Here is a 24,909-nt window from a genome sequence, read left to right as displayed (position 1 = left end):
TGCCTCCCTCTCAGTCCTCCCACGATGCACCACTCAGTGTATATCCCAGGTCCAGTCTGATTGCTCTCTGCTCTGAATGCAGATAGACAAGGTCACACACACAGTGTATAATTGCAATAAAGCTCTTTATTTTCATCTACTACGCTACACATTGTTTTAGTATTTGGCATGCATAGAATCGCACAAGACAAATTCAAAGTCACAAATAAGACTGCATAAGGGAGACACACAAAAACTCACAAGTTCTACACTCAAACAGAAACACACTCTCATCAGTACAGAGATACACACTGATCTCACACACACATAGAGAGACACAGGTTTCAGTGTTTTGTTGATCACCACAATAAATTACAGTGTGTATGTTTGTCTGTGGTGCACATTGTTGATTTGTATGGAGTGACAGTGTGACAGTGTGTCTGGTTAAATCAAAAGTGGAGCATGCATTCTCAGTATTCATGCATAACAATGTGCAAATTATTGGGTATTGGGTTGGCCAGACGTAAACAGTTTAATTATGATTGTTACCCCATTCCCCAGAGTCTTCAGTTTTCATGAAACTGCTCTTTCCTTTATCAAAGCAGTTGCCCATCTATGTTCAAAGCTTGTATAATGTAACTCGATATGTGTTTGATAATAATAAAATCTAAAGAAGTGCATCAGTGCTAATACATGAGATGTAATTCAAGATAGAGACAGTTGGCTAGCATATACCATGGGTTTGACACTAACTCTACAGTAGCTTAAGACATATGGAATCTTACAATATGGGAGAATTGAGGTACACTCAAACAAACACGTACACACACGAACAATACATATTTTGACAGTAGATACATTGAAATAATATTGCCATTCAAAAGTTTATCTTAGGATTACAAAGCCCCAGAGGGGAATATACTGCTTTAGGCTAGTTATGGGAGACGCTGGCATAAGAAAGTGTTAAAAATGTCAATATGTCTCCTTTACTTTGCTACAGCCTTAACCAACCATGGCAATGAGTGTAAGTAGCTCAAACATCACATTGCTCTTTAGCCCCTGTAAACACCTACAAATGTTTTCTCTAATATAGCAAATGTACAATGTAAAATTGTGGGAGGCTGGCCGTTGTTCTGTTTTGCTCTTAGAGACAGCAGCATACATCATAATGATCGCTGATGTTGTTCCGTCAGCTTCTGTGCTCTCTTCGGATGTGGCAGTAGCAGGGCAGGGTTGATATGTCGTTTTCCCCTTCTGTTGTTCAGAAGTCAGAGGTAAGTGGTCCGTTGGTAAGGGCTCTGGCATCTCTTCTCCTTCTCTTCATCTCTTCCTCTCTTACCAGGAAAGGGGCCAGTCAGTATCATGACCTACAGGTGCTTAACCTGTCACTCAGCGAGACATCATCCGTACAAACTCTGAGGGGTAAGATGAATAAAACCACAGAGATAGAGAACAAACATGATTTACTTCAAGTGTAGCGGCTGATCCCCTAAATGCATGGTACTGAAGATCATGGCGCTTTGAAGAACTGTATGTGCTGCAATCAGCCAATAAAAATAAATATATTTTCATAGCAACAATTATATTTCTAAATGAGCACTGGGGATCATAAACATTGATGGATTTAGTGTGTAATGGTTCTAGTAAGAATAGCAGCACATTGCTATTTTTGTCCCACCGGTAGTATGTTTTCCTTGTTCTCTTGGTCATCTATGAGGTGACATAATCCTTTGGTGTGGAGATAATCTGACAGATAGCCCGACTCCCTTCTTCCTCCCACCTCACTCTCAGCATGGTGCTGGAGTATCCTGACTCAAACTGTGTGTGTGGGGGGATTGGCACTGAGGCAGCGTGTCTATGCATGTGTATGTGCTTGTATGTGTGTGTGAGAGATAATGTGAGTGTGCAGTTGGAGATAGAGTGTGTGTGTGATGGAGAGAGTGTGTGAGCGGTAGGCAGACAGAGAGTGTTTGTGCACTGTGTTTGTATTTGAGTGTGTGAAAGTGTCCGAAGGGAATAGTCTCCACAAGATTTTCTAGCTTGCTTTATTGAACACAGTATGAGGGAGCTCACTTTGAGCAATATCGGCAATCCCGAAGGGGTTGGTTGGATATGAACAGTGGACCATGAGAGGGATTTCTCAGGTGCTGCAATATCATCCTACTGGGCACAGACGTCAGTTCAACGTCTAGTTTTGATTTACATTTGATTTAGTTCTCAATTCAACGTGAAATCAACAACAATTTGAACCATGTCATTGGATTTAGGTTAAAAGTTGGGTGAAAAAAAGACATTCCCGAAATTCCTTTACATTGATGACTTTTTGCAAATCCACGTTGAAATGACGTGGACACAACGTTGATTCAACTGGTAGGCTCCCACTGGGATGTTTCATACAACGAAAAATAACAAAGATAATACCTGTCAAATAACATCCTACAAGGAGGTATCTTAGAACCCACTTAGATAGCTCACCTTCAAAGTCTACGTGGCCGTCTCCATTCAGGTCAATGTCCCGCAGGATGTCCTCTAGGTCTCTGTGACCAACCTAGCAGAACAGGGAAAGAACCAAGAAATAACACTACTCAGATGTAGGCTACAGTGACAGGATCAGACAGATGCGTGGACAGGTTGAGTGAAAGATGGAAAAACTCACAAACAGAAAAACTACTTTTCTTACCTGTTGACCCAGAAGTTTTTTCATTGCTTCTCTGAGTTCTGATGTGCTGATCTTGTCATCACCATTGGTGTCAAACTGAAAGAGTAATTAATAATGAACTAGTTAATCATGCAATATTGTATTCTGCCCTTTCCCAATACCGTCATCTCTCCCAAATGACTATTGAGTTCCCCATGTAAGTAGTGCTTCTCCTCATTTAATCAACTTTATTTTACCTTAAATCTTTCTAGCTTTCTTTCAACCCCTTTGGATTTGGTTATTTCTTTCTCTATTATCTCATTTCTATTTTAATTATCTTCCTTTCCCTCTCACTCTATTCCCATCACTTTCTCTCTCTCTTATTCTTTTCTCATTCCAACCCACCCTTCTTTCTCTCCATCCCTTATTCTTACCTCTTTAAAAGCATCCCTCAGCTCCTTGACCCCGATCATATCTGCTGTTTCAGCAAGAAGTTTTGGCCCCATCAGCTCCACAAAGTCCTCAAAGTCAACATGTCCTCCCACTTTGTGAGATAGAGGAATCATTCATTTATACAGAATACATCTACAGGGACATTTGCACAATGACAGAAACATGCAAAAGAGGACAGAAAGACAAGGCTGGCAAGATTTAAGCTACTGTCATATGTACAGCATCATATTAAGCCATCAATGTTCCCAAAGCCCATAGAGTATTTATAGGATGGATGTGATTTTATGTTCCTTTCAGGGTTAATTGTTAAAGGGATCTACGTCAGAGATATTGGACCTTGAATGTTCAGAGGCCTGTGTGTAATGGTGAGTGAAAGTCTTTGAGTGTGTGTTAGCGGAGGGAAGAGTGAGAGAGAGAGAGAGATAGAGAGAGAGAGAGAGAGAGAGGTAGAGAGAGAGAGGTAGAGAGAGAGAGAGAGAGAGAGAGGTAGAGAGAGAGAGAGGTAGAGAGAGAGAGGTAGAGAGAGAGAGGTAAAGAGAGGTAAAGAGAGGTAGAGAGAGAGAGAGAGAGAGGTAGAGAGAGAGATAGAGAGAGGTAGGTAGAGAGAGAGAGAGAGAGAGAGAGAGAGAGAGAGAGAGAGAGAGAGAGAGAGAGAGAGAGAGAGAGAGAGAGAGAGAGAGAGAGAGAGAGAGAGAGAGAGGGAGAATAATAAAAGAGAGTTAAAAAAGGAAAAGGCTAGAGACAGATGCAGGAGCGGACATTTACGCTCACGACATTCTCCCTATCTTACTAGACACACACACAGAGTTACTCACAGTTCATATTGATCTGTTGGCTCAGTTCTATCAGCTCCATCTCAGTAGGCATGTAGCCCATGGTTCTCATGCAGTTGCCCAGGTCTTTGCAGCCGATGAAGCCATCTTTGTCTTTGTCAAACTCTTTAAAAGCCTCACGCAACTCTGAGAGAGAGGCACAAATAGGGAAATATCAATTGGGTTTTTCAACCACATTATCAAAATCATTGTTGTTTTATTGTTACTACTACAATGAGTGTAGTGTTATAATGAACATGAGAGTGAGAGGTAAGCTTGTGTAAGCTTGGAACAGTACGCATGATCTATGATGTTTTCTGGCAGAAAATATTTCACAATGAGTCCATGGAAAGGCACTTAAAGGCATTCAATATGAGAATGAAAGTTTACCAAGGTCAGGCAGACCCTTTGTTTATATGCATCTAAACCAGTGAGGAATGCTACAGCCCGATCTGGACTATGTAATACCATGCAATATGAAGGCTCTTTGTAATTTAAGCTGTATGCTCCTGTATAATGAGACTTACCATCCATTTCCTCCGGCCTCAGCTCTCTATCCTGTAAAGAATCACAAGACAGGGTTAGGATTCAGCAAGTGTCATTCTACAAGTGATGACTCATAATGCTACAAAACTCTTGTCAGATATTATAAATTCAACAAAAATATAAACACAACGTGACAAGTTCAAAGATTTTACTGAGTTACAGTTCATATAAGGAAATCAGTCAATAGAAATAAATTCATTAGGCCTTAGTCTATGGATTTCACATGACTGGGCAGGGGCACAGCCATGGGTGGGCCTGGGAGGGCATAGGACCACCCACTTGGGAGCCAGGCCAACCCACTGAGGAGCCAGTCCCAGCCAATCAGAATTCGTTTTTCCCCACAAAAGGGCTTTATTTCAGTCAGAAATACTCCTCATATTCTTCAGCTGTCCAGGTGGCTGGTCTCAGACGATCCCGCAGCTGAAGAAGCCGGATGTGGAGGTCCTGGGCTGGCATGGTCTGCGGTTGTGAGGCCAGTTGGACGTACTGCCAAATTGCCAAATTCTCTGAAACGACGTTGGAGGCGGCTTATGGTAGAGAAATTAACATTAAATTATCTGGCAACAGCTCTGGTGGACATTCCTGCAGTCAGTATGCCAATTGCAATCTGTGGCATTGTGTTGAGTGACAAAACTGGACATTTTAGAGTGGCCTTTTATTGTCCCCAGCACAAGATGCACCTGTGAAATGATCATGCTGTTTAATCAGCTTCTTGATATGCCACACCTGTCAGGGGTATGGATTATCTTGGCAAAGGAGAAATGCTCACTAAAAGGGATGTAAACAAATGTGTGCACAAAGTTTGAGAGAAATAAGCTTTTTGTGCGTATGGAACATTTCTGGGATCTTTTATTTCAGCTCATGAAACATGGGACCAACACTTTACATGTTGCGTTTATATTTTTGTTCAGTATAATATGTCATAGAGTACCTTCGTCATGTGTGCAACCCCTTTCTTGTTTTAAATCATGTAATGATGAACCCAAACGCTTGCCTGGCTACCCAGACTCCTTGCTCCGGACAAATGCTACGCCACGCCCACCGACGTTAGTTCCTTCTCCGCAATAAGTCTGGATCTGAGTAGCTCCCCAACCCTTCACCGAGTGCGAACACATTCGGAGCCGTCGGATTGGTCCAGAAACCGATTGGTTGGGCCAGAACACACGTGGGTAAAGCAACGGTTTGAAAACGCGTCATTGGCTTTGCTACTCTGATTGGTTAGAGACAATCCAATCGTTGATGTCTTTGTTTTGTACAACGCCCCTCGTGACAAATTACTTCAATGATGGCAGTCTCAGACTAAAGTATGTAGCGAACGACAGAACAGCGGAATAATTTAGTGTGAGTCGTCAGGCTACCCAAATGCAACTTAGTTTAGAGAATTTGTTTGATGCTTGTCTGAGTAGCCTATCTACTTATGCCACCTTTGAAGGTTGGTGGTGAGTTGTGGGGAACATGGACTGAAGGAGTTCCTTTTGTTCTCTCTCAAGTTGAAAGTCTAGGCCCCGCCTCCACCCCTACATCCCCAGAACAGAGCACATCATCAGGACAGGCTATGAACGATGCTAGTCTACCAAGGAGAGGTCAGTGCACATTTCCCTTAACGACAAGGCCTTGACACTGATCACAGTGAGAGTGAGACAGATGAAGACATCCACGCAGACTTTAGTACTCAGTATAGCATTCTGTCAGAGTAATACTAGGTGTACCACAAGGACTTACAATCTATCAGCGTTACACAAATGGCAATGAGTGCCATCACATACACACACAGTCACATACATATACACTTATCTTCACACCAACTGGCAGGCATTCTATACGTAGGTTACTGCAAATATTTTGAGTCCATTACCTTCTTCTTTCAGTCCATAAGGAGTGTATTGGTCAACGTGGGTGAAAAGGAAGCAGACAAAGACAGAATGTCTGTATGATTGTGTGCTTTTGTGAACATAGCTGTTTTATTACGTGCAGCTACATACTGTAAATGTGTCTCTGCATGCATAATAGGCATGTGTCTGTTTGTGTCTGGACTTACGTACAGCCTGCCGGCTCTCAGCGAAGCCCTTGCGTAGAAAGATGCAGGCAGGCCCCAGTATGTTGTGCATGTTGCCTCCATTCTGGGCCATAGCCACTAGTGGCTCAAGATAGGCACCCCCAGTCCCCTCCTCACAGGACTGCACTGCTCTGTAGTTCTTCTTCTGGTCCTGGGGCCACAGATATCCAGGGTGTGGGGCCAGGAGATAGAGGCGCAGGCGCAGGGGCAGAGACAGGGACACAGACTGTGACTCAGCTTGTGGATGGACAACATGGAGTCAGACAACAACAAGAGGCTAGCTGGCATGAGGGTGGGTGGATGGAGGTGGAGGTAGAGAGGCTGAGGTCTGTTAGACCCTGTGAGGTCAGAGGTCAGGATGGTAATGGGGTTGGTCAGGGTGTCAGTCATGTGAAAGGAACACAGTCAGGGGTTGGGTTCAGTGAATGGGGCAATGGATGCCACCCATCCATCCGTCCCAAGGATGCTCTCTGTGAAGCTGAGGACACTTATTTGACTCAGAACACTGCCAGATTTATATAATCAAAGAGACACAACAGCTAACTAAGACAATCAGACCAATCCAAGAGAGGGCACGCAGGAAGACCCAAAGAAATATCTGCAAGCCATTCTGCTTTTGACATAGGCACAGTGTAATAGTGGTACAGTGTTCCCTGTGACAGCTACCCCAACAATGGTCACACTCATTACTGGTTACAATGTAGGGTTGTCAATGCATAATTTTGTCTAAAGTCCATTTACTCTTTAAATCCAGGGTTTTATTAATCACAGGAAAGCCACTTGCATATAAAAGAGATGGATGGCTTATTCGTGCTTGTTCCAATTAGCCATTGTCCCAATGATGGAAGGAATCAAATCCATCCAGCCATTACATTATAATGACCAATTAGTCTGTGGACCAGGGGGCAGCGGCAGGCCACACAAGGCACAGCCCCAATTACAGACAGAGCCACAGGTTAATTAAAGAGGAGGGGAACATCGGCCACCATTAGAAACCTTTACAAATATTAATCTGCACCAAGGCAAATAAGGGCCAAACTTTCTGCAGTCTAATGACAAACAGAAAAGAGTGCCTTCAGTGGGCAGAGCTGAGCTGTGTTCAGAGACTGGAATGCTGACAGGCTTATGGCAAAAGTGTCACTATACAAGGAACACTGAGCAGGCAAATTAAGGACATAACTCTATTTCCCTCCATTGTTTGTTTCCCCCAAAATTAGCCTTTCTCAGCAGCGAGAGAGCTCTCTCTCTATCCCTGCCCACTATCCTTCCTTCCCTCCCTTGGTTGGGTTTTAATTCGCTTGGTGGGATTTTTTGGATGACCTTCATACTCCATCTGTTGCTGTGGAATTTCTAGTGCCAGCTCCTGCCCTGCTACAGTGCACAAAGTGATGCACAAAGCAGTGCTGATTATCTGAAGGTCCAGTGTGTCACCAAAATCACTACTAATGCAGAGACATATGTAAAAACATTATTACATTGAAATGGCAGCTAAAGCAATATTTGAGTGTGAGACGCGGTCAAGCAGTAACCTCCCTATCTACCAGATGGCTTCAACAGTTGCTTGTCGTATTGTACTGTAGACGCTCAAGGATGTACAGCTGCTGAAGGGGATTTATATCCCTGATGCATGGTGAACCAGTGCTCCCACTGAACATGAAATCATGTCTTTATTGTGCAGTTATCTTTGTACTAGATAGCTAAAGAGCTGTGGCTGTCATTGTTGTACACAGACTAAGCATGTAGCGCTGGCAGATACCTTAAAACTAAACCCAATATATCCATTCTATAGATATACGCCGCTCAGTCAAATCCAGTTTGTAGTCCATGTATAGAACAATGAACATCAACCGTTTGCAAAAACAACCTGTGTACACAAAGTGTCTGCTAAAATCAGGTTACGGTTCATGGCGCTTCTGCAGGCAGGGTTAAACAGGATAGCGCTACCTGTTGGTTTGTCTGCGCCACTGAATCCCCTCTAAAGAGGTGAAGTGGTAACGCCAGTTTGACTCATGTGGTTGATCTTGACATGAGCCTGCTCATTGACACCACTCATCCCAGCTGGCAGGTTCCAGGACACAACTAGACACTGTCAACTCCAGCTGAGTGACGGTTGAGCATCATTGGCTACACTGAGGACTCCAACACAGTCACTCCAGCACAACTGACATTCAGTAGGGAATAACAGTTATATGTCCATCTGGTATATATCTATGACAAAGAAATCTGGAAAAACAGACACAATACAGTCCTAATGCACGGTAGAGTTGTATTGTCGCCATCCAGTCCACAAATTATTTCAAGCTTCACAGTCGGTATTCTAGACTGGTCAGCAGACTATTTTAGTTACAGTGGTTCAGTGGGGTGGATGAGACAACAGCATGAGACACTAGGTTGTCCTGTCTCCTCTAATATTCACAACTAGCCTGTAAGAGCGAGAGCACTGCTCCTCAGACCAGAAGACTGACTGAGATGCCCCACAGTCAGTACAGCAGTGTGCTCCAAAACCAAGTCTCTCACAGTCCAATACTACTGTACACAATCCAGTGGAGGCTGCTGAGGGGAGAACGGCTCATAATAATGGCCGGAACGGAGCAAATGGAATGGCATGAAACACCTGGAAACCATGTGTTTGATGTATTTGATACCACCTACTCCACTCCAGTCACCTACTCCATTCCACGAGCCCGTTCTCCCCAATTTAGGTGCCACCAACCTGTGACACAATCCCAGGGTCAAAAAGGTCCAGTGTGGTCCAATTGCCTCCAGCTAAATTAAGGACACATAGTGAGACAGACATGCACCACAGACAGTCAGGGGTTCATTCAGGTGGACCACAGCCAGAACACAGTACAGAAAACCTTACCTTCTTGGAGAAGTGAGATTTGACTGAGTTCCCCATGGTGAAGTCCCTCTCGGTATGTGGTGTGTGTGCACGTGTCTGTGTTAGTATGCCTGTGTGGTGTGTGTGCACGTGTTTGCGTGTGTGTTTGCATGTGCATGTGTTTCTATGCATGCATGGGATAAAGAGAAAGGGGGTTAAAGGAAAGGGGGTTCAGTGGGTCACAAGCTAAGACGAGGGAATTTAGGGAGAGAGAGACACGCAGAGAGAAAGAGCGGGAGAGTGAGGTTGCACAGGATCAACAGAGGACCTAGAGGGAATGACACTGGGAGTCACGGGGTGAGAGGGAAGAGGAGAGGTAATCTTAAATGGAGGAAAGCAAAGAAATACAACAAAGAATGAAAGATCAAAGTGACAAAGACATGAGAGGGAGAGGAGGCAGGCATGTCTTAGAGAGATGCAAGCGCTCAAAGCACAAAATGCAAGATTGCTTATTCATTCGCTCACCATCCTCTCTCTCTCTCCCTCAGTCTCTCTCTCTTTTTTCCCCTCCCTCTCCCATCTCTCTCCCTCACTCTGTTGCACAGATTTAAACCATCTCTGCAAAAAGACAGTGGTAAAGAAGCTCATTAACATATTACCTTCCCCCGAGCAAGACACTGGAGACACTAATCCAAATACACAAACACACGCATACACTCGATTAAACACACACAGATGTGGGGCTGCAGAGCTAAAAATATAACACACGCTCTCTCTTCCCCCTCTCTTTTTCTCCTCAACCTCTCTCCTCTCTCCTCTCTCTCTCCCTCTCCCTCCCCTCTCTCTCCTCATTTACATTTTAGTCATTTTGCAGATGCTCTTTTCCAGAGCAACTTACAGGAGCAATAAGGTTAAGTGCCTTGCTCAAGAGCACATCGACTGATCTTTCACCTAGTCGGCTCGGGGATTCTAACCAGCGACCTCTCGGTTACTGACCCAACACTCTTAACTGATAGGCTACCTTCCTCCCCCTCTCTCTTACACACACATGTACACACACAGAAGAGTTCGCAAATCATAAAGTCATGCTAAGCTAGAAGGGACAGTATTGAGATCAAAGTCAAAGCTCTACAAAATATGCACCAAATGAACATAAAAGGCATGTGAATGATGGACCACACACACACGCAAACACACACCACAAATCACTGCATATACTTGCTAGATAGCCACAGGGGTCTCAGCTTTTAGGCAGCAAACGTCACAGGGATGCTGATGCTGATAGCAATCCCTGCAATCACCTGCAGTGGCTGCCACTGTTCACATAATCAACATCATAATTTCCTGTTTGACTTTGTCAATTGTTTCCCATAGTTACCCACCAAGGTCCTATCTCTCGTCTATCCTCTCTCTTCCATTCATTTATTCTCACTCTGCCTCTCGGTTTCCCCTCACCGGAGGCTCATTGTGAACATCAGAACACATCAGAAATCAGAATCAGGAGCCGTCGTCTCTCATAATGCCAGCCCAGTGTGTGCAAAGGCACAACACACACACAGCTCACTAAACCTACATAATGGTGCAAATTCACATAAACAATCATGCTCACTGCATTCACACACATCCTGATATACACTCATCAATGCATGCAAAAATCCCTATATAATGTGTTCTAATAACAAGTCCATGGACACCCACAGTCATCACACAAAGGAAAGCATGCATTAGTATTTCCACAAGCAGCACACATTCACACACATGCACACACGCTAGAGGGGACTGGGACTGGGAGGGCTGATAACATCATCTCTCATGATTCCGTCATGGCATGTCTTTTCTCATTCCATGTATGTACTTACCCCATGTACCATACCCCATGTACCATACCCCATGTACCATACCCCATGTACTATACTACAGTACTGTATGTAAGTTTGGGCCCATTCTGTAACCTCCGTACAACGATGAAGATATTAGTCGCACAGTAGAAATGTTGTGCCTCATCCAATTACCTATAGTTATTACTGTATATTATAATGCTACATTGACTCACATCAATATTCACATTTCAGATACAGATGTTCTTCTGATAAATTAGATTAATAATGTACTTTATACTTTGTATTTAAGTTTAATCTGGGGGTAAATATTGAAGAATGGATAACCCTTATGTCTGTCTCCTTATGGAAGAGAGCTGAGCCTGAGAAACCAGTTGAATTGGGATGATGACCTTGTAGCATGTTCACAGCTTCACAGCTCTGTATGTGAAGATCACCAGAGGAGGATTCAGTCAGTGACCTGTAAAAGCACCCCAGGCAGAGAGAGGCTATGGTGACATGTCATCTCCTGAGGTAAAATATAACAGTCGTTTTAATTAAAGTCTGAATAATTTATTAGGTTGAAATGGTTGTTATTTTATGGCAATGAAACTATCATCTTTCATTTGAAACTAATTTATTCCGTGATAGGGATAGTGAAGAGAGAAGCTCATTAACATTTTCCATTTTTTAAAGGAGAATGGAGGGGGAGTAGTTTGCTGTCAACATTTCAAGTATTTTAGACAACCTCAGCCAATATTCCTCTTCTCTTTTTCTTCTGCCTCTCGTCTGCTCTAACCTCTCTCTCTCTCTCTCTCTCTCTCTCTCTCTCTCTCTCTCTCTCTCTCTCTCTCTCTCTCTCTCTCTCTCTCTCTCTCTCTCTCTCTCTCTCGCTCTCTCTCTCTCTCTCTCTCTCAATCTCTCTCTCAATCTCTCTCTGATTTCCTCTTTCAGTGGCTACGGACAGCCTTAGGTTTTCCATGAATATTAATTATTAATACGCACACACAAACACACGCATGCACGCACATGCGCACAGACACACATGTCATTACACACAGTCTCTTGGATTTCACGGTCTAATCCTTCAAATTTCAATGAGGATTTAACTGAATAGTGAAAACATCTAGCTCCTTCACAACCATCCGTTAATGGACTGTATAAATACCCATCCGTGGCTATAAATAGTATTTGGGCTATAAACCTATTGAAAACAGAAATGACGTGGTTCATACGACAATACCTACATCATAGCAGCTTATCCACACCTCCTTTTCCATTCCCTTTACCACCCAGGCCTTGCATTTTTCTCTCTATTTTCTGTCATCCATGCTCTCTCTCCATTTTCTCTGCCCCCCTCTTTCCTCTTTCCCTTTCAGACCTCATCAAGGTCAGTATGACCCTGGCATGAGAGAGGGAAGGAGGGAGGGATGGAGAGGAAGGGTGGGAGGGATGGAAAGAGGGTCAGAGAACCAATAAAAAAGGGAAAGGAATGAGACTGACAAAGGAGAGAGAGAGAGAGAGAGGTCCATAGAGGGAAAGAGGAAATGATTTAGCGGAAGAGTGACAAGGGAATGTAGTGAGCAGGGGGGGAGACCAATAGCAGGAAAAGGGAGCAAGGGAAAAGGAAGTCTCAGCTGTGATTTTACCAGAGAGCTGTCAGATGCTGTGAGAACAGGGAGCTGACGAGGAAAAATAAGAGTCCTGTGTTTTCCTTACATAACCTAGGTCTGTTAGCATGCCTGCCTACCCACCTGCCTCGGATCCTTCCTCCTATTTATCCCTCTCACTCCTGTACCTGAGAACTGTGGATTTGCCAATGTGTGATTGTCAAAATCAATAACACACAACACAGTTTAATAATGAGTGTAACTTATTAACTCAAGCTGGGTAAACTGCAGAACCTGTTATCAAACACTGATGCACACACAGATACACCACTTTGAATACATTGAAAATGGTTTGTGTTTGTATCCATGGTTTATAGTAATACAAATGCTTGACACAAATCTTACAAACAGACGCACACTCTCTGACTAACATATTGTGAGCAGCCACCTCCATCTGGTGGTGTCATCTCAGAGGTGATTTTTCATTGGTGAGAGACTATCATCTATTTACTGCTCTTCCCAGACTTCCAAATAATATTTTCCCTTCCTCAGAACAGGTATCTTTAGGTCAAATAAAGTACTCCATACCACAGTGAAAGCTGTGAATAGACTAAAAGAAGAGTTTGACCCAATAGTGACTAAGAAACCAGGCAGAAGGTCACTTGTGATAATTCCAGGTGGGACACAGACCCACTGCTGTTCTGTCCTTGACCAAGGTGCTGCTGTTACCTGGGATTGGTCTATAAATGGATAGAGCTGGATAATTTAGACTACATATAATTCATGTATGACTACATCGACATACAGTCTGCTAAGAACAATAGGAATTAATTGAAAATATGAAAGCAGTAATGTTTGTGATAATTATGTTCCCCATGAATTGAGAGTGTAATGATGATGTTATCATAACTGACCAAAATGTGTGTTGTTTTATTTATTCATAAGTCTAGACAGGGATATTGTATTTAGATCAAGATGTTCCTTTATTGATAGGAATCATGAATCATTACACACTTATTATTCTCATGACCCCCCCCCACCTTTCCTCATAGCCCCTCTATTTCAGTAATTCCTTCTGATGAAAATGAAAGCATGCTATTTATATAGATGCTTGAGATAATATTTTTGCTTATGCAGGAATCCCTGCTTTAGTCACCAATTTGCAAACTGGCTTTGTCAGGTAGCGCATTAGCCAAAGGATTTAAATGTTTCTACCACCACACAAAAGGCTGCTCTCCTTAACTCTCTTATAATCAGGTCTTGGGAACGCTATATTTAGCTTCCACTGGCAGAGAATAGGTTCTGTAGGGATTGAATGCAGACCTTGATGAAAATATGAAATATAGAATGTCAGTGGGTATATTCTCACTCACACACATATCAAAACATTTATTCAAAGTATACTTGTGCCAATAAAAAGATAAGATATGACATGTAAATGTGAAAGGCAGTGTCACCTAATAGAGTATCACAACCAAAGATCTAAACATGCACCTTTGTGCAAACACACACACACACCTTTGTATCAGACAAACAGAACATCTTGCAATATCTAGGCACCACAACACAACTCTCAGTTGCATTGAAATTTTGCTATTACTTAATTGGACACAACCATACTGCATATCCAGTTATAGATCTGATACTATTGAAATAGTCTGAGAGCTTTGTGACTAGTCTCTGATTTACAGTAACTAGCATCAAATGACACAGTCACCTTGCACACTTTTTCTACATGAAAACTCCTCCAGCTGAGCAATTTCACAGGCAAGCAAGTGTTAACAGATATTGTCATTAGAGGTCCTTCTGTAATCCCATTTCAAAGCATAATGATTGGATAGAGTGATAGAGGGCTACTGTCTCACTGTGGAGCAGATTGAGATAGGCAGTATAGAGCACAGCAGTGCTGTATAAATTGGGGTTTGCTGCCTGGAACTCCTGTGACTGATTAGAGCTCTGGCCTGGATTGAGTGAAGTTATTTCTGGCACACATTAACACATGGGGAAAGTATTGCCTCCTGAGCTTTATATCTCCTTCAGCACTGAGACAAATATCTCAAAGCCACAGAAAGAAAAACTGGATAGCCTATTTGAAGAGCAACAGAGGAATAGGAATGAGGCTATTTTATGAGGACTTTGAGGATGGCTTTCGTATTAATAGATGGTAGAGGAGATGGAATGCAGGAATGAAGAGATGGAGAAGCACCCTTCTTTTATAATCCACCCTCACCTCTCCATCTGTTGGTAACTGTTCAGTGTCACTTTCTTTTTTACACTTGATGTGAGTGTGACTTACCACAAATAGCTGTGTGTGTGTGTGTGTGTGTGTGTGTGTGTGTGTGTGTGTGTGTGTGTGTGTGTGTGTGTGTGTGTGTGTGTGTGTGCGCATGTGAGTGTTCAGCACAGCTACAATTTCCACAGAATTGGAAAGTTTATCCACCTGCCTTTGCAGGTAACAGACATGATGAGAGTATCCATATTCATATCGCTATAAATGATAGTCTGCCAACCCCTCCATCCAACTAATTATCAGATACACAGAAGTTACATTTGGACTCAAAACGCACATACATTTTTTATATGGTCAACAGGGGTGAATGGGTGTCCGGTCACATTTTGGCTTGGGTTGCTGCTCTACCTGTCCCTCACCTTTGACCCTTCCAGACCAACCTGACACCGTGAAGAATTCAAATGTTCTCTAGGTGTGTATATCACACGTCTGAGCTGTCTGAGCTATATCATCTAACTTATAGGCTACTATTCATATGTCTCAAACTGTTTTGTTTCAAATACAATAAGGCATTGGAATCTTGGGGACAAGTTTGAGACATTGTGTAGTGCACTGTGCAGTTGGAAAAATCCATAATACCTTCTCTGTTGTCACACATTCTACATTTCTGTGTTATGAATTACTGTTAAAGGTGCAGTGCAGTCAAAAACGTGATTTTCCTGTGTTTTATATATATTTCCACACTATGAGGTTGGAACAATACTGTGAAATTGTGAAAATGATGATAATGCCTTTTTAGTGTAAGAGAAAAGACCACCTGAAATTTCAGCCTGTTTTGGTGGGATGCAGTTTTGGCCTGCCTAGTGACTGGCTGTAAATTTGTCAAAAGACCAATAAGAAAGAGAGTTCCAAACCTCTCTGCCAATAACAGCTCATTTTCAATTTTTCCCTCCCAACTCAGACCACTCCCAGACAGTCCTAGCAAAATTATTGCTTGAGAAATTGCTCTTTGCTAAGAAGCTATTTTTGTTTATTTTTGACCATTTTAATTGAAAACAATCACAGTAATGTACTTAATTGTTACCCAGAAATTATTTTATATGGATTTTTTTTTTTATTAACAGCTGCATTGGACCTTTAAACGTGTTTTTCCCCATATTTTTGTTACACAACAAAACACCTACCCGTTTATTCGTGCATAAGAGTGCGGTTTAAGCCAATGTATTAGCGGGACAACGGTAAAAATTAAGTTGAATATTTTTGCATTTTGTTAGAGACAGTCAGTTTTACAGTATAGTGACAGTGTAGCCTATAAAGGTTGTCTAAAATGACAATTCGAAATGACCCTTGAATTAAAATAATACATAAATTCATATTGAATAAAAAGGGAACTTCTGTCGTGCGCCGTTTTTTGTCAATGCGGGTAAATGTATTCATACTGACTATTAATCCCGTCTACTTGTTGAATCCTTGTGCTGACTTTGAATGTTTGTTCGAGAGTAATCATGTGTTGTAGTTCTGTCTAGACACGGGGCTACTACGTACCTGCCCGAAGACTGATTTCACTATCGGGTGCAGATTGGAGTCATGTTCGGATGGAGCTGTGCTGAGTCTTTTGGAGGTGCGGCTGGTAACGTGGCCAGGCACTGGCGTGGACGTTGCCGGTGGGTCACAGTTTAAACTCGTGGACGACCCAGTATATATTATGTCCTTTGATTCAAAAAAGTACGCAGTATCGTCGGATTTTTTTGTATAGGATGGAGTTGGCGAGGACCTCCGGCCCGGACGTGCGTTGCCGTGGTGATGCGCCGGCGGCAGGTCACCTCTTGAGGTGTTGTGGTGGTGGTGGTGTGGGTGTCTAGACGACTTACTGCGGTCTTTCCCACTCCGATCCATCCGCTCTCTAATTTCTTCCTGGCTGTAGCCGTCATCGTAGTGGCTGCTTTGTTGGTGGGAATGTCCACGTTTATCACAGCCATTCCTGTCTGTCCTGCCACCGGCATGCCTCGGTTGACAAAGGGGTCTGTGCGCTCTTGCCTCGCGCTCATCGGTCCAACACGGCTCGTCAGGTACATCTTTACCTCCGTCGGGTTGATGAATGTGACTGCGGTGGCTGCGCGACCCATGATGCTCAGAATGTTCGGACCTCCGACTCACTGGCACGGCCGAAGCTCTCAGCAGAGATGTGGTAGATTCGCTCTTGGGAAGAGAGGAGCTCATTGCCGGATGCCGTTCCCTTTACCTTAATGTATTACTGTGTGCAGATACCAGGACTAGACTGAAGGTCTTGTGAAGACAGATGCACCTGTGTGCTGGTGCTGAGCATTTAGCCAGTGTGTAGTCAGGGCAGCCTGTTGGATCACCTCTGAGTAGCCTATTCGCGTGTCTCTAGCCTAGGCTACAATGCAAACTAAGAACACACACCCACACTCTCACTTGTGAAATTATAAAGTTCTGAATGCCACCTGCTCGCGCAATTATAAAGATGTCCTTACGTGTCAGGCAAAGTGACGAATCAGTCGCTTCTATAGTATACACGCGCATAAGGCATCAGTGAATTTGAGTGCCTTAGGAGGGGGATTTATAGTTGCCTGCTATAAACCGTGCTGCGCACTGTCCTCGCGCAAAAATCGTTAAATTCCGCGTCACCACAGATTATAATGAACAGTAAAAGAGCCGCATATCATCAACATTTGTCACTGCCTTAATCATTCATCCCGACCAGGGGAGCCGTGAGGTTGACCATCAAATGATGTGAGGCAAGATAAAAAGGTGAGAGGGGTACGAAATCGGTTTTATTCCACTGACTTGGCAGAACACTGAACAATCACTGTACAAGTATTTTGGTCAGTTATTGATTATAGGCTACCTAAGTGGGACTGCATCTCTTGGACAAATACATAAGGCCTATTAATGTCAAAGTGAAATATACTGAACAAAAATATAAACGCAACATGTAAAGTGTTGGTCCCTAGTATCATGAGCTGAAATAAAAAATCCCAGAAATTTTTCATTTGCCCAAAAAGCTTATTTCTCTCAAATGTTGTGCACAAATTTGTTTACATCCATGTTAGTGAGCATTTCTCATTTGCCAAGATAATCCATCCACCTGACAGGTCTGGCATATGAAGAAACTGATTAAACAGCATGAGCATTACACAGGTGCACCTTGTGCTGGGGGCAATAAAAGAACACTCTAAAATGTGCAGGACACTCTAAAATGTGCAGTTTTGTCACACAACACAGTTTTGATGGCATGCTGACTGCAGGAATGTCTTTTTGTTCAGTATACATTAATATCATCACAATATTCTCAATTTCAAAATGAGTCATACTGCAGGGAAGGAATTGTATCTTCTCTCCGCTCCATCTTTTGTCTAGTATCTCTCCGAGGACCATTGGGAATTGCCATTGTAGCCTACCACAGTAGAAAGTTGACAGCCTGTATGAAATTCCGAGCCAAACTCCCCCTCCCCAGTCCTATCTAACCATATCCCAGCTTTCCATACATTCTGTATAGCCTAGCCTACACTAAACATTTTCAAATGATCGAGCTGGTGAAACCCTATTGCTCAATGGCCTCCCCAAAAAAATATATATACTGTATATTAATTTTCATTCACAATGTCTAAATAGGCTATTACCACTCCTGTTGGCAGATTGCTCTTTTTACAGTTGCCTCTGTCATTCTCTGGCCTCTCCCCCTGTGTCCTCTCCCTGCCTCTACTTTCTCTCTAGGGTAAACAGATGCTCTCAAGCTGAAAGTCTTATGTAACATTGTACCTTCACCCAATCTCCACACTGTAAAAACATATTTGTTGATTCAACTTACAAAAGATTGTTACAATGCTGCCTTAAATGTAATGTCAAGTCCAATCAGGACTTCATGTTGAGTTAGCTTAATCTAAAGTTACTTCAACCTGTAAGTGGAACTGACACATTTGGATTTAATAGCTTGTTGAGTGAACATGATACTTTTAGTCAAATCAATGTGCTTCAACTGATTGTTTTAGTTGTGCTAACAAAGCTACTTAAGTTGTTTTGACAAATTATTTAGTGGAAAGGACAAGTATTTGCTCATCAGAAAAACAAAACTATTAGTTGTTTCAACTTACCAAAGTTTGTTACAATGCTGCCTTCAAATTTTAAGTTGTGTCAACATCCAAAACAACTACATTGAAAATTACACATTTCTGAACTGGGCTGAAATCTTTGAAATAATATAATAGAGATTTCAGTAGGGAACATTATGCTCCCATATGTCTTTTGCTCATGTGTGAGCATTTTCTGCAGTTTCAAAACTGGCAGTGCACTCAGTAATGTCAACTAACCAACAGACCACTTTAACTACAACGACATGCTCTGTAACCATTACAGAAACGTTTAACTTGTTCCTTTTAACATGGTTGTTTATCTAACTTCGTTGAATGTTGACGTCGCTCTGGATAAAAGTGCCTGCTAAATTTCCTAAATGTAAATTTTGGTAATCTGAATGTGAAGTTTCTTGTCAATACAGCTGTTCGTTGCTTCAGTTGATTTGACTTCTTGGTTTTGAATTTCTAAGTTGAGTGAACACCTAGTTTTTCGCTAACGCAACTTGATTTTAAAAGTTAAGACTATTTTATATGTTGCAGTTATCTTAACTTGACATCTTTTGTCACCACAACTGTTATGTTTCTTCAGTTGATTTTACTTCATGGTAAACACCGTTTTTTGGTAACTCAACTTGATTTAATATGTTTTGACATTTTGAGTGAGTTGAAGTCAACTCAACTTAAAAAAATTTAAACTCAACAGATTTAGTTGACTTGGCTAGATAAAACGAGTAATTTTGACTGAATCTCAATTTTGACTGAATCTTTTTTACAGTGCATACAATATGTAAAATGACTTAGCACTTCACCTTTTATGAAGGGTTTGTGTATCATTGGTTGATATTGTGTTATTGTTTATGCTTGCTGAAAATAATGGAGTTATATGTGGCTGTTATAATTCAATCAATGAGTTATAACTGTTTATTACTGATTAATACACACTCTATAAACTATCTGTCTGCAACTTTTGCAAAGCCTTTATAAAGGCCACCTTAATGTAAAGTGCATTTGAACAGCACCATTTACTCAGTATGAGTGTGTAAAAATGATGAAAATGATGGAATTCACTATACATTCTTGACCATAAGTATTTAATGAGAGACCAGAAGATACAATAGGTGGGGGACAGTAGATCTGAAGCTCTTTATCAATAGCAGTTCTTCAGATAAGAAACGTATAACCTATTTCTGTTTATGTTTGCATCATTACATAATGAAAGAAAAACTATGTTAGTGATAGTAAGTGCTGAAAGTGTAGCCAGATAGTTGCAGTAAAACGTGACAGTCTTGCAGACCCATCTGCATGCCCGTGGTCTTTACTCTCAGAGCAGATGTCCAGGGATTCAGGGCAGAAGTACATATGTGAAGGATTTTTATATATAGACCCAATTAGACATACAACCTCTCCCTCCTAACTGTGTTTGAGTGTGCAGTCCTAATCCAGGCTCTTGTCATCTCCCATCTAGACTACTGCAACTCTCTGTTAGCTGGGCTCCCCGCTTGTGCCATCAAACCCCTGTAACTTATCCAGAACACTGCAGCCCACCTGGTGTTCAAACTTCCCAAGTTCTCCCATGTCACCCCGCTCCTCCGCACACTCCACTGGCTTCCAGTCGAAGCTTGCATCCACGACAAGACCATGGTTCTTGCCTACGAAAGTAGGTTGGAGTTATTAAAAATCGTTTTTCAACCACTCCACAAATTTCTTGTTAATGAACTATAGTTTTGGCAAGTCGTTTAGGACGTCAACTTTGTGCATGACACAAGTCATTTTTCCAACAATTGTTAACAGACAGATTATTTCACTTATAATTGACTATATCACAATTCCAGAGGGTCAGAAGTTTACATACACTAAGTTGACTGTGCCTTTAAACAGCTTGGAAAATTCCAGAAAATTATGTCATGGCTTTAGAAACTTCTGATAGGCTAATTGACATCATTTGAGTCAATTGGAGGTGTACCTGTGGACGTATTTCATGGCCTACATTCAAATTCAGTGCCTCTTTGCTTGACATCATGGAAAAATCAAAAGAAATCAGCCAAGACCTCAGAATTTTTTTTCTGTCTGGTTCATCCTTGGGAGCAATTTCCAAACGCCTGAAGGTACCACGTTCATCTGTACAAACAATAGTACGCAAGTATAAACACCATGGGACAACGCAGCCATCATACCGCTCAGGAAGGAGACGCGTTCTGTCTCCTAGAGATGAACGCACTTTGTTGCGAAAAGTGCAAATCAATCCCAGAACAACAGCAAAGGACCTTGTGAAGATGCTGGAGGAAACAGGTACAAAAGTATCTATATCCACAGTAAAACGAGTCCTATATCGACATAACCTGAAAGGCCGCTCAGCAAGGAAGAAGCCACTGCTCCAAAACGGCCATAAAAAAGCCAGACTACGGTTTGCAACTGCACATAGGGACAAAGATCTTACTTTTTGGAGAAATGTCCTCTGGTCTGATGAAAGAAAAATAGAACTGTTTGGCCATAATGACCATCGTTATGTTTGGAGGAAAAGGGAGCGACTTGCAAGCCGAAGAACACCATCCCAACCGTGAAGCACGGGGGTGGCAGTAAAAAAAAATATATAATAAAAATGTTTGATGAAGAAATGTATTTGGCCTTACTGCTATTAGCCCATACAAACGCATTGAATAACAGGTTCACTACATGGAACAACAGAACAAATCTAAAGGAAGTTTGTTCCGAAGTGTTTGTCCTATATCTGAGAGATATAAGAAAGATCAGAAGAAAAAAAATGACATGTATTTAACCCCTTATTTTTGCCACTTATTTTTGCATTCAGACCCCTTGACTTTTTCCACATTATGTTACGTTACAGCCTTATTCTAAAATTGATTAAATAGTTTTTTTCTCTCATCAATCTACACACAATACCCCATAATGACAAAGCAAAAATAGGTTTTTAGAAACTTTTGCAAAAAAAGTAAATAAAAAAACGGAAATATTACATTTACATAAGTATTCAGACCCTTTACTCATTACTTTGTTGAAGCACTTTTGGCAGCGATACTAGCCTCGAGTCTTCTTGGGTATGATGCTACAAGCTTGGCACACCTGTATATGCAGAGTTTCTCCCATTCTTCTCTGCAGAGCCTCTCAAGCTCTGTCAGCTGCACAGCTATTTTCATGTCACTCCAGAGATGTTCGATCGGTTTCAAGTCCGGGCTCTGGCTGGGCCACTCAAGGACATACAGTGACTTGTCCTGAAGCCACTCCTGTGTTGTCTTGGCTGTGTGCTTATGGTCGTTGTCCTGTTGGAAGGTGAACCTTTGCCCCAGTCTGAGGTCCTGAGAGCTCTGGAGCTGGTTTTCATCAAGGATCTCTTTGTACATTGCTCCATTAATCTTTCCCTTGATCCTTACTAGTCTCCCAGTCCCTGCCGCTGAAAAACATCCCCACAGCATGATGCTGCCACCACCATGCTTCACCGTAGGGATGGTACCAGGTTTCCTCCAGACATGACGTTTGGCATTCAGGCCAAAGAGTTCAATCTTGGTTTCATCAAACCAGAGAAACTTGTTTCTTATGGTCTGAGAGTCCTTTAGGTACCTTTTAGCAAACCCCAAGCGGGCTGTCATGTGCCTTTTACTGAGGAGTGGCTTCCATCTTGCCACTCTACCATAAAGGCCTGATTGGTGGAGCGCTGCAGAGATGATAGTCCTTCTGGAAGGTTTTCCCATCTCTGTCAGAGTGACCATCGGGTCAGAGTGACCATCGGGTTCTTGGTCACCTCCCTGACCAAGGCCCTTCTCCCCCGATTGCTCAGTTTGGCTGGGCGGCTAGCTCTAGGAAGAGTCTTGGTGGTTCCAAAAGTCTTCCATTTAAGAATGATGGAGGCCACTGTGTTCTTGGGGACCTTTAATGCTGCAGACATTTTCTGGTACCCTTTCCAGATCTGTGCCTCGACACAATCCTGTCTCAGAGCTCTATGGACAATTCCTTCGACCTCATGGCTTTGTTTTTGCTCTGACATGCACTGTCAACTGTGGGACCTTATATAGACAGGTGTGTGCCTTTCCAAATCATGTCCAATCAATTGAATTTACCACAGGTGGACTCCAATCAAGTTAGAGAAACATCTCAAGGATGATCAATGGAAACAGGATGCACCTAAGCTCAATTTCGAGTCTCATAGCAAAGGGTCTGAATACTTATGTGAATAAGGTATTTCTGTTTTGTTTTTTTCATTATAAATAAGCCAATATTTGTAAAAACCTGTTTTCGCTTTGTCATTATGGGGTATTGTGTGCAGATTGATGAGGAAAAAAATATTTTAATCCATTTTAGTGTAAGGTTGTAACGTAACAAATGTGGAAAAAGTCAAGGGGTCTGAATACTTTCTGAATGCACAGTATACTTCCATTCATTTTTTCAAAACAACCGACACGTACCTGTTCAGGAGAGTCTCACCTTGCCACAGAGTTTGGGCTACACACATATTAGTGTGTAGCCCAAACTGTTTGGACGTTACAGACAGAAGTTGGCAGATCGGCTCTACCGACTTCAGACGAGTCCCAAGACGGTTGTGGGGGTCGTAGAGCAAAACAAGAACACCATCGTGTTCGTGAGAGTCTCATCTTTAGAGTCTCTCATAATAGTTTGTAGGCCAAACCATTTGGACGCTACAGACAATTTTGTGAGAAGACCGATTTTCGGGATGTCTCATGGTCTGACAAACACCGCTCTAGCTCTGTCACCTTTCACCACAGATGCGGAAGTGTGACATCGGCTGATGCGGTGGATTGAGACACTTTGTAATGCAACAAAATGTGAAAAAAGTTTAAGGGGTTGTAGACTTTCTATAGGCATTGCATGTAGGCCTGATATTTTTGTGGAGGAGCAGTTATAGGTATTCAAACTTAATATAATAACATGTTTAGACATTGTAATTTTAATCAAATCTGTTCTCGCTCTCTCTCTCTCTCGAAAATATAACTAAATAAAATGTTGGGCTCCAGCAGCAGGGGACATGAGCCTGAGGCTGCAATATGGCCCATTTACATTCCACACACAGAGAAACTGAATAACGTGAAACTGTCTCCAGCTCAGTAAACATCCAAGTTTATTTTAGAACAGTCTGTTTTATCCACTGTGTTAATCTACACTGAGTGTACAAAACATTATGAACACCTGCTCTTTCCATGACTTCAATCAGTGTAGATGGAGAAGACAGGTTAAAGAAGGATTTTAAAGCCTTGAAACAATTGAGACATGGATTGTGTATGTGTGCCATTCAGAGGGTGAATGGGCACGACAAAATATTTAAGTGCCTTTGAACGGGGTATGGTAGTAGGTGCCAGGCGCACTGGCTTGTGTCAAGAACTGCAATGCTGCTGGGTTTTTCACGCTCAACAGTTTCCTGTGTTCATCAAGAATGGTCCACCACCCAAAGGACATCTAGCCAACTTGACACAACTGTTGGAAGCATTGTTATGGATGAAAATACCCTCAAATTAAAGCTGACAGTCTTTTAAAGCTGACAATACTTTTGGAGCTCGCTGTATCTCCCTATGGCGTGACATGTTCACCCTTACAAAAAAACACGTCACATTTGTTATTTCACAAGTGAAATCGCATTTTCACATGTGAAATCTAATTTTCACATGTTGACCTTAAATTTAACGTGAAACCATATTTTTGCAAGTATTACATTTTAGCAGACACTCTTATCCAGAGCAACTTACAGGAGCAATTAGGGTTAAGTGCCTTGCTTAAGGGCACATCGACAGATTTTTCACCTAGTCGGCTCAGGGACTAGAACCAGCGACCTTTCGGTTACTGGCACAACGCTCTTACCTACTAAGCTACCTGCCGCCCTACATCCTA

At 42.2% G+C, this 24,909-nt stretch overlaps 1 protein-coding gene across 1 annotated transcript; it reads right to left on the bottom strand.

Annotated features, from left to right (window-relative positions):
• Positions 1-106: 106 nt before the first annotated feature.
• LOC311127438 (calcium-binding protein 1-like) lies at positions 107-17,088 on the bottom strand (the record flags this gene model as incomplete). The annotated part of the gene is made up of 9 exons (XM_084159280.1): positions 107-1,394; positions 2,455-2,527; positions 2,660-2,734; positions 3,052-3,161; positions 3,886-4,029; positions 4,410-4,440; positions 6,471-6,635; positions 16,508-16,608; positions 16,737-17,088. 9 exons carry the CDS (start codon positions 17,086-17,088, stop codon positions 1,369-1,371), a joined length of 1,077 nt encoding a protein of 358 aa, XP_084015406.1. The 3' UTR covers positions 107-1,368.
• Positions 17,089-24,909: the final 7,821 nt, after the last annotated feature.

Source organism: Coregonus lavaretus (genome assembly GCF_964263955.1).
Source record: "Coregonus lavaretus genome assembly, chromosome: 4".
NCBI lineage: Eukaryota > Metazoa > Chordata > Actinopteri > Salmoniformes > Salmonidae > Coregonus > Coregonus lavaretus.
Note: the sequence above shows the minus strand (reverse complement) of the source record. Positions and strands in the feature narration are given on the sequence as shown.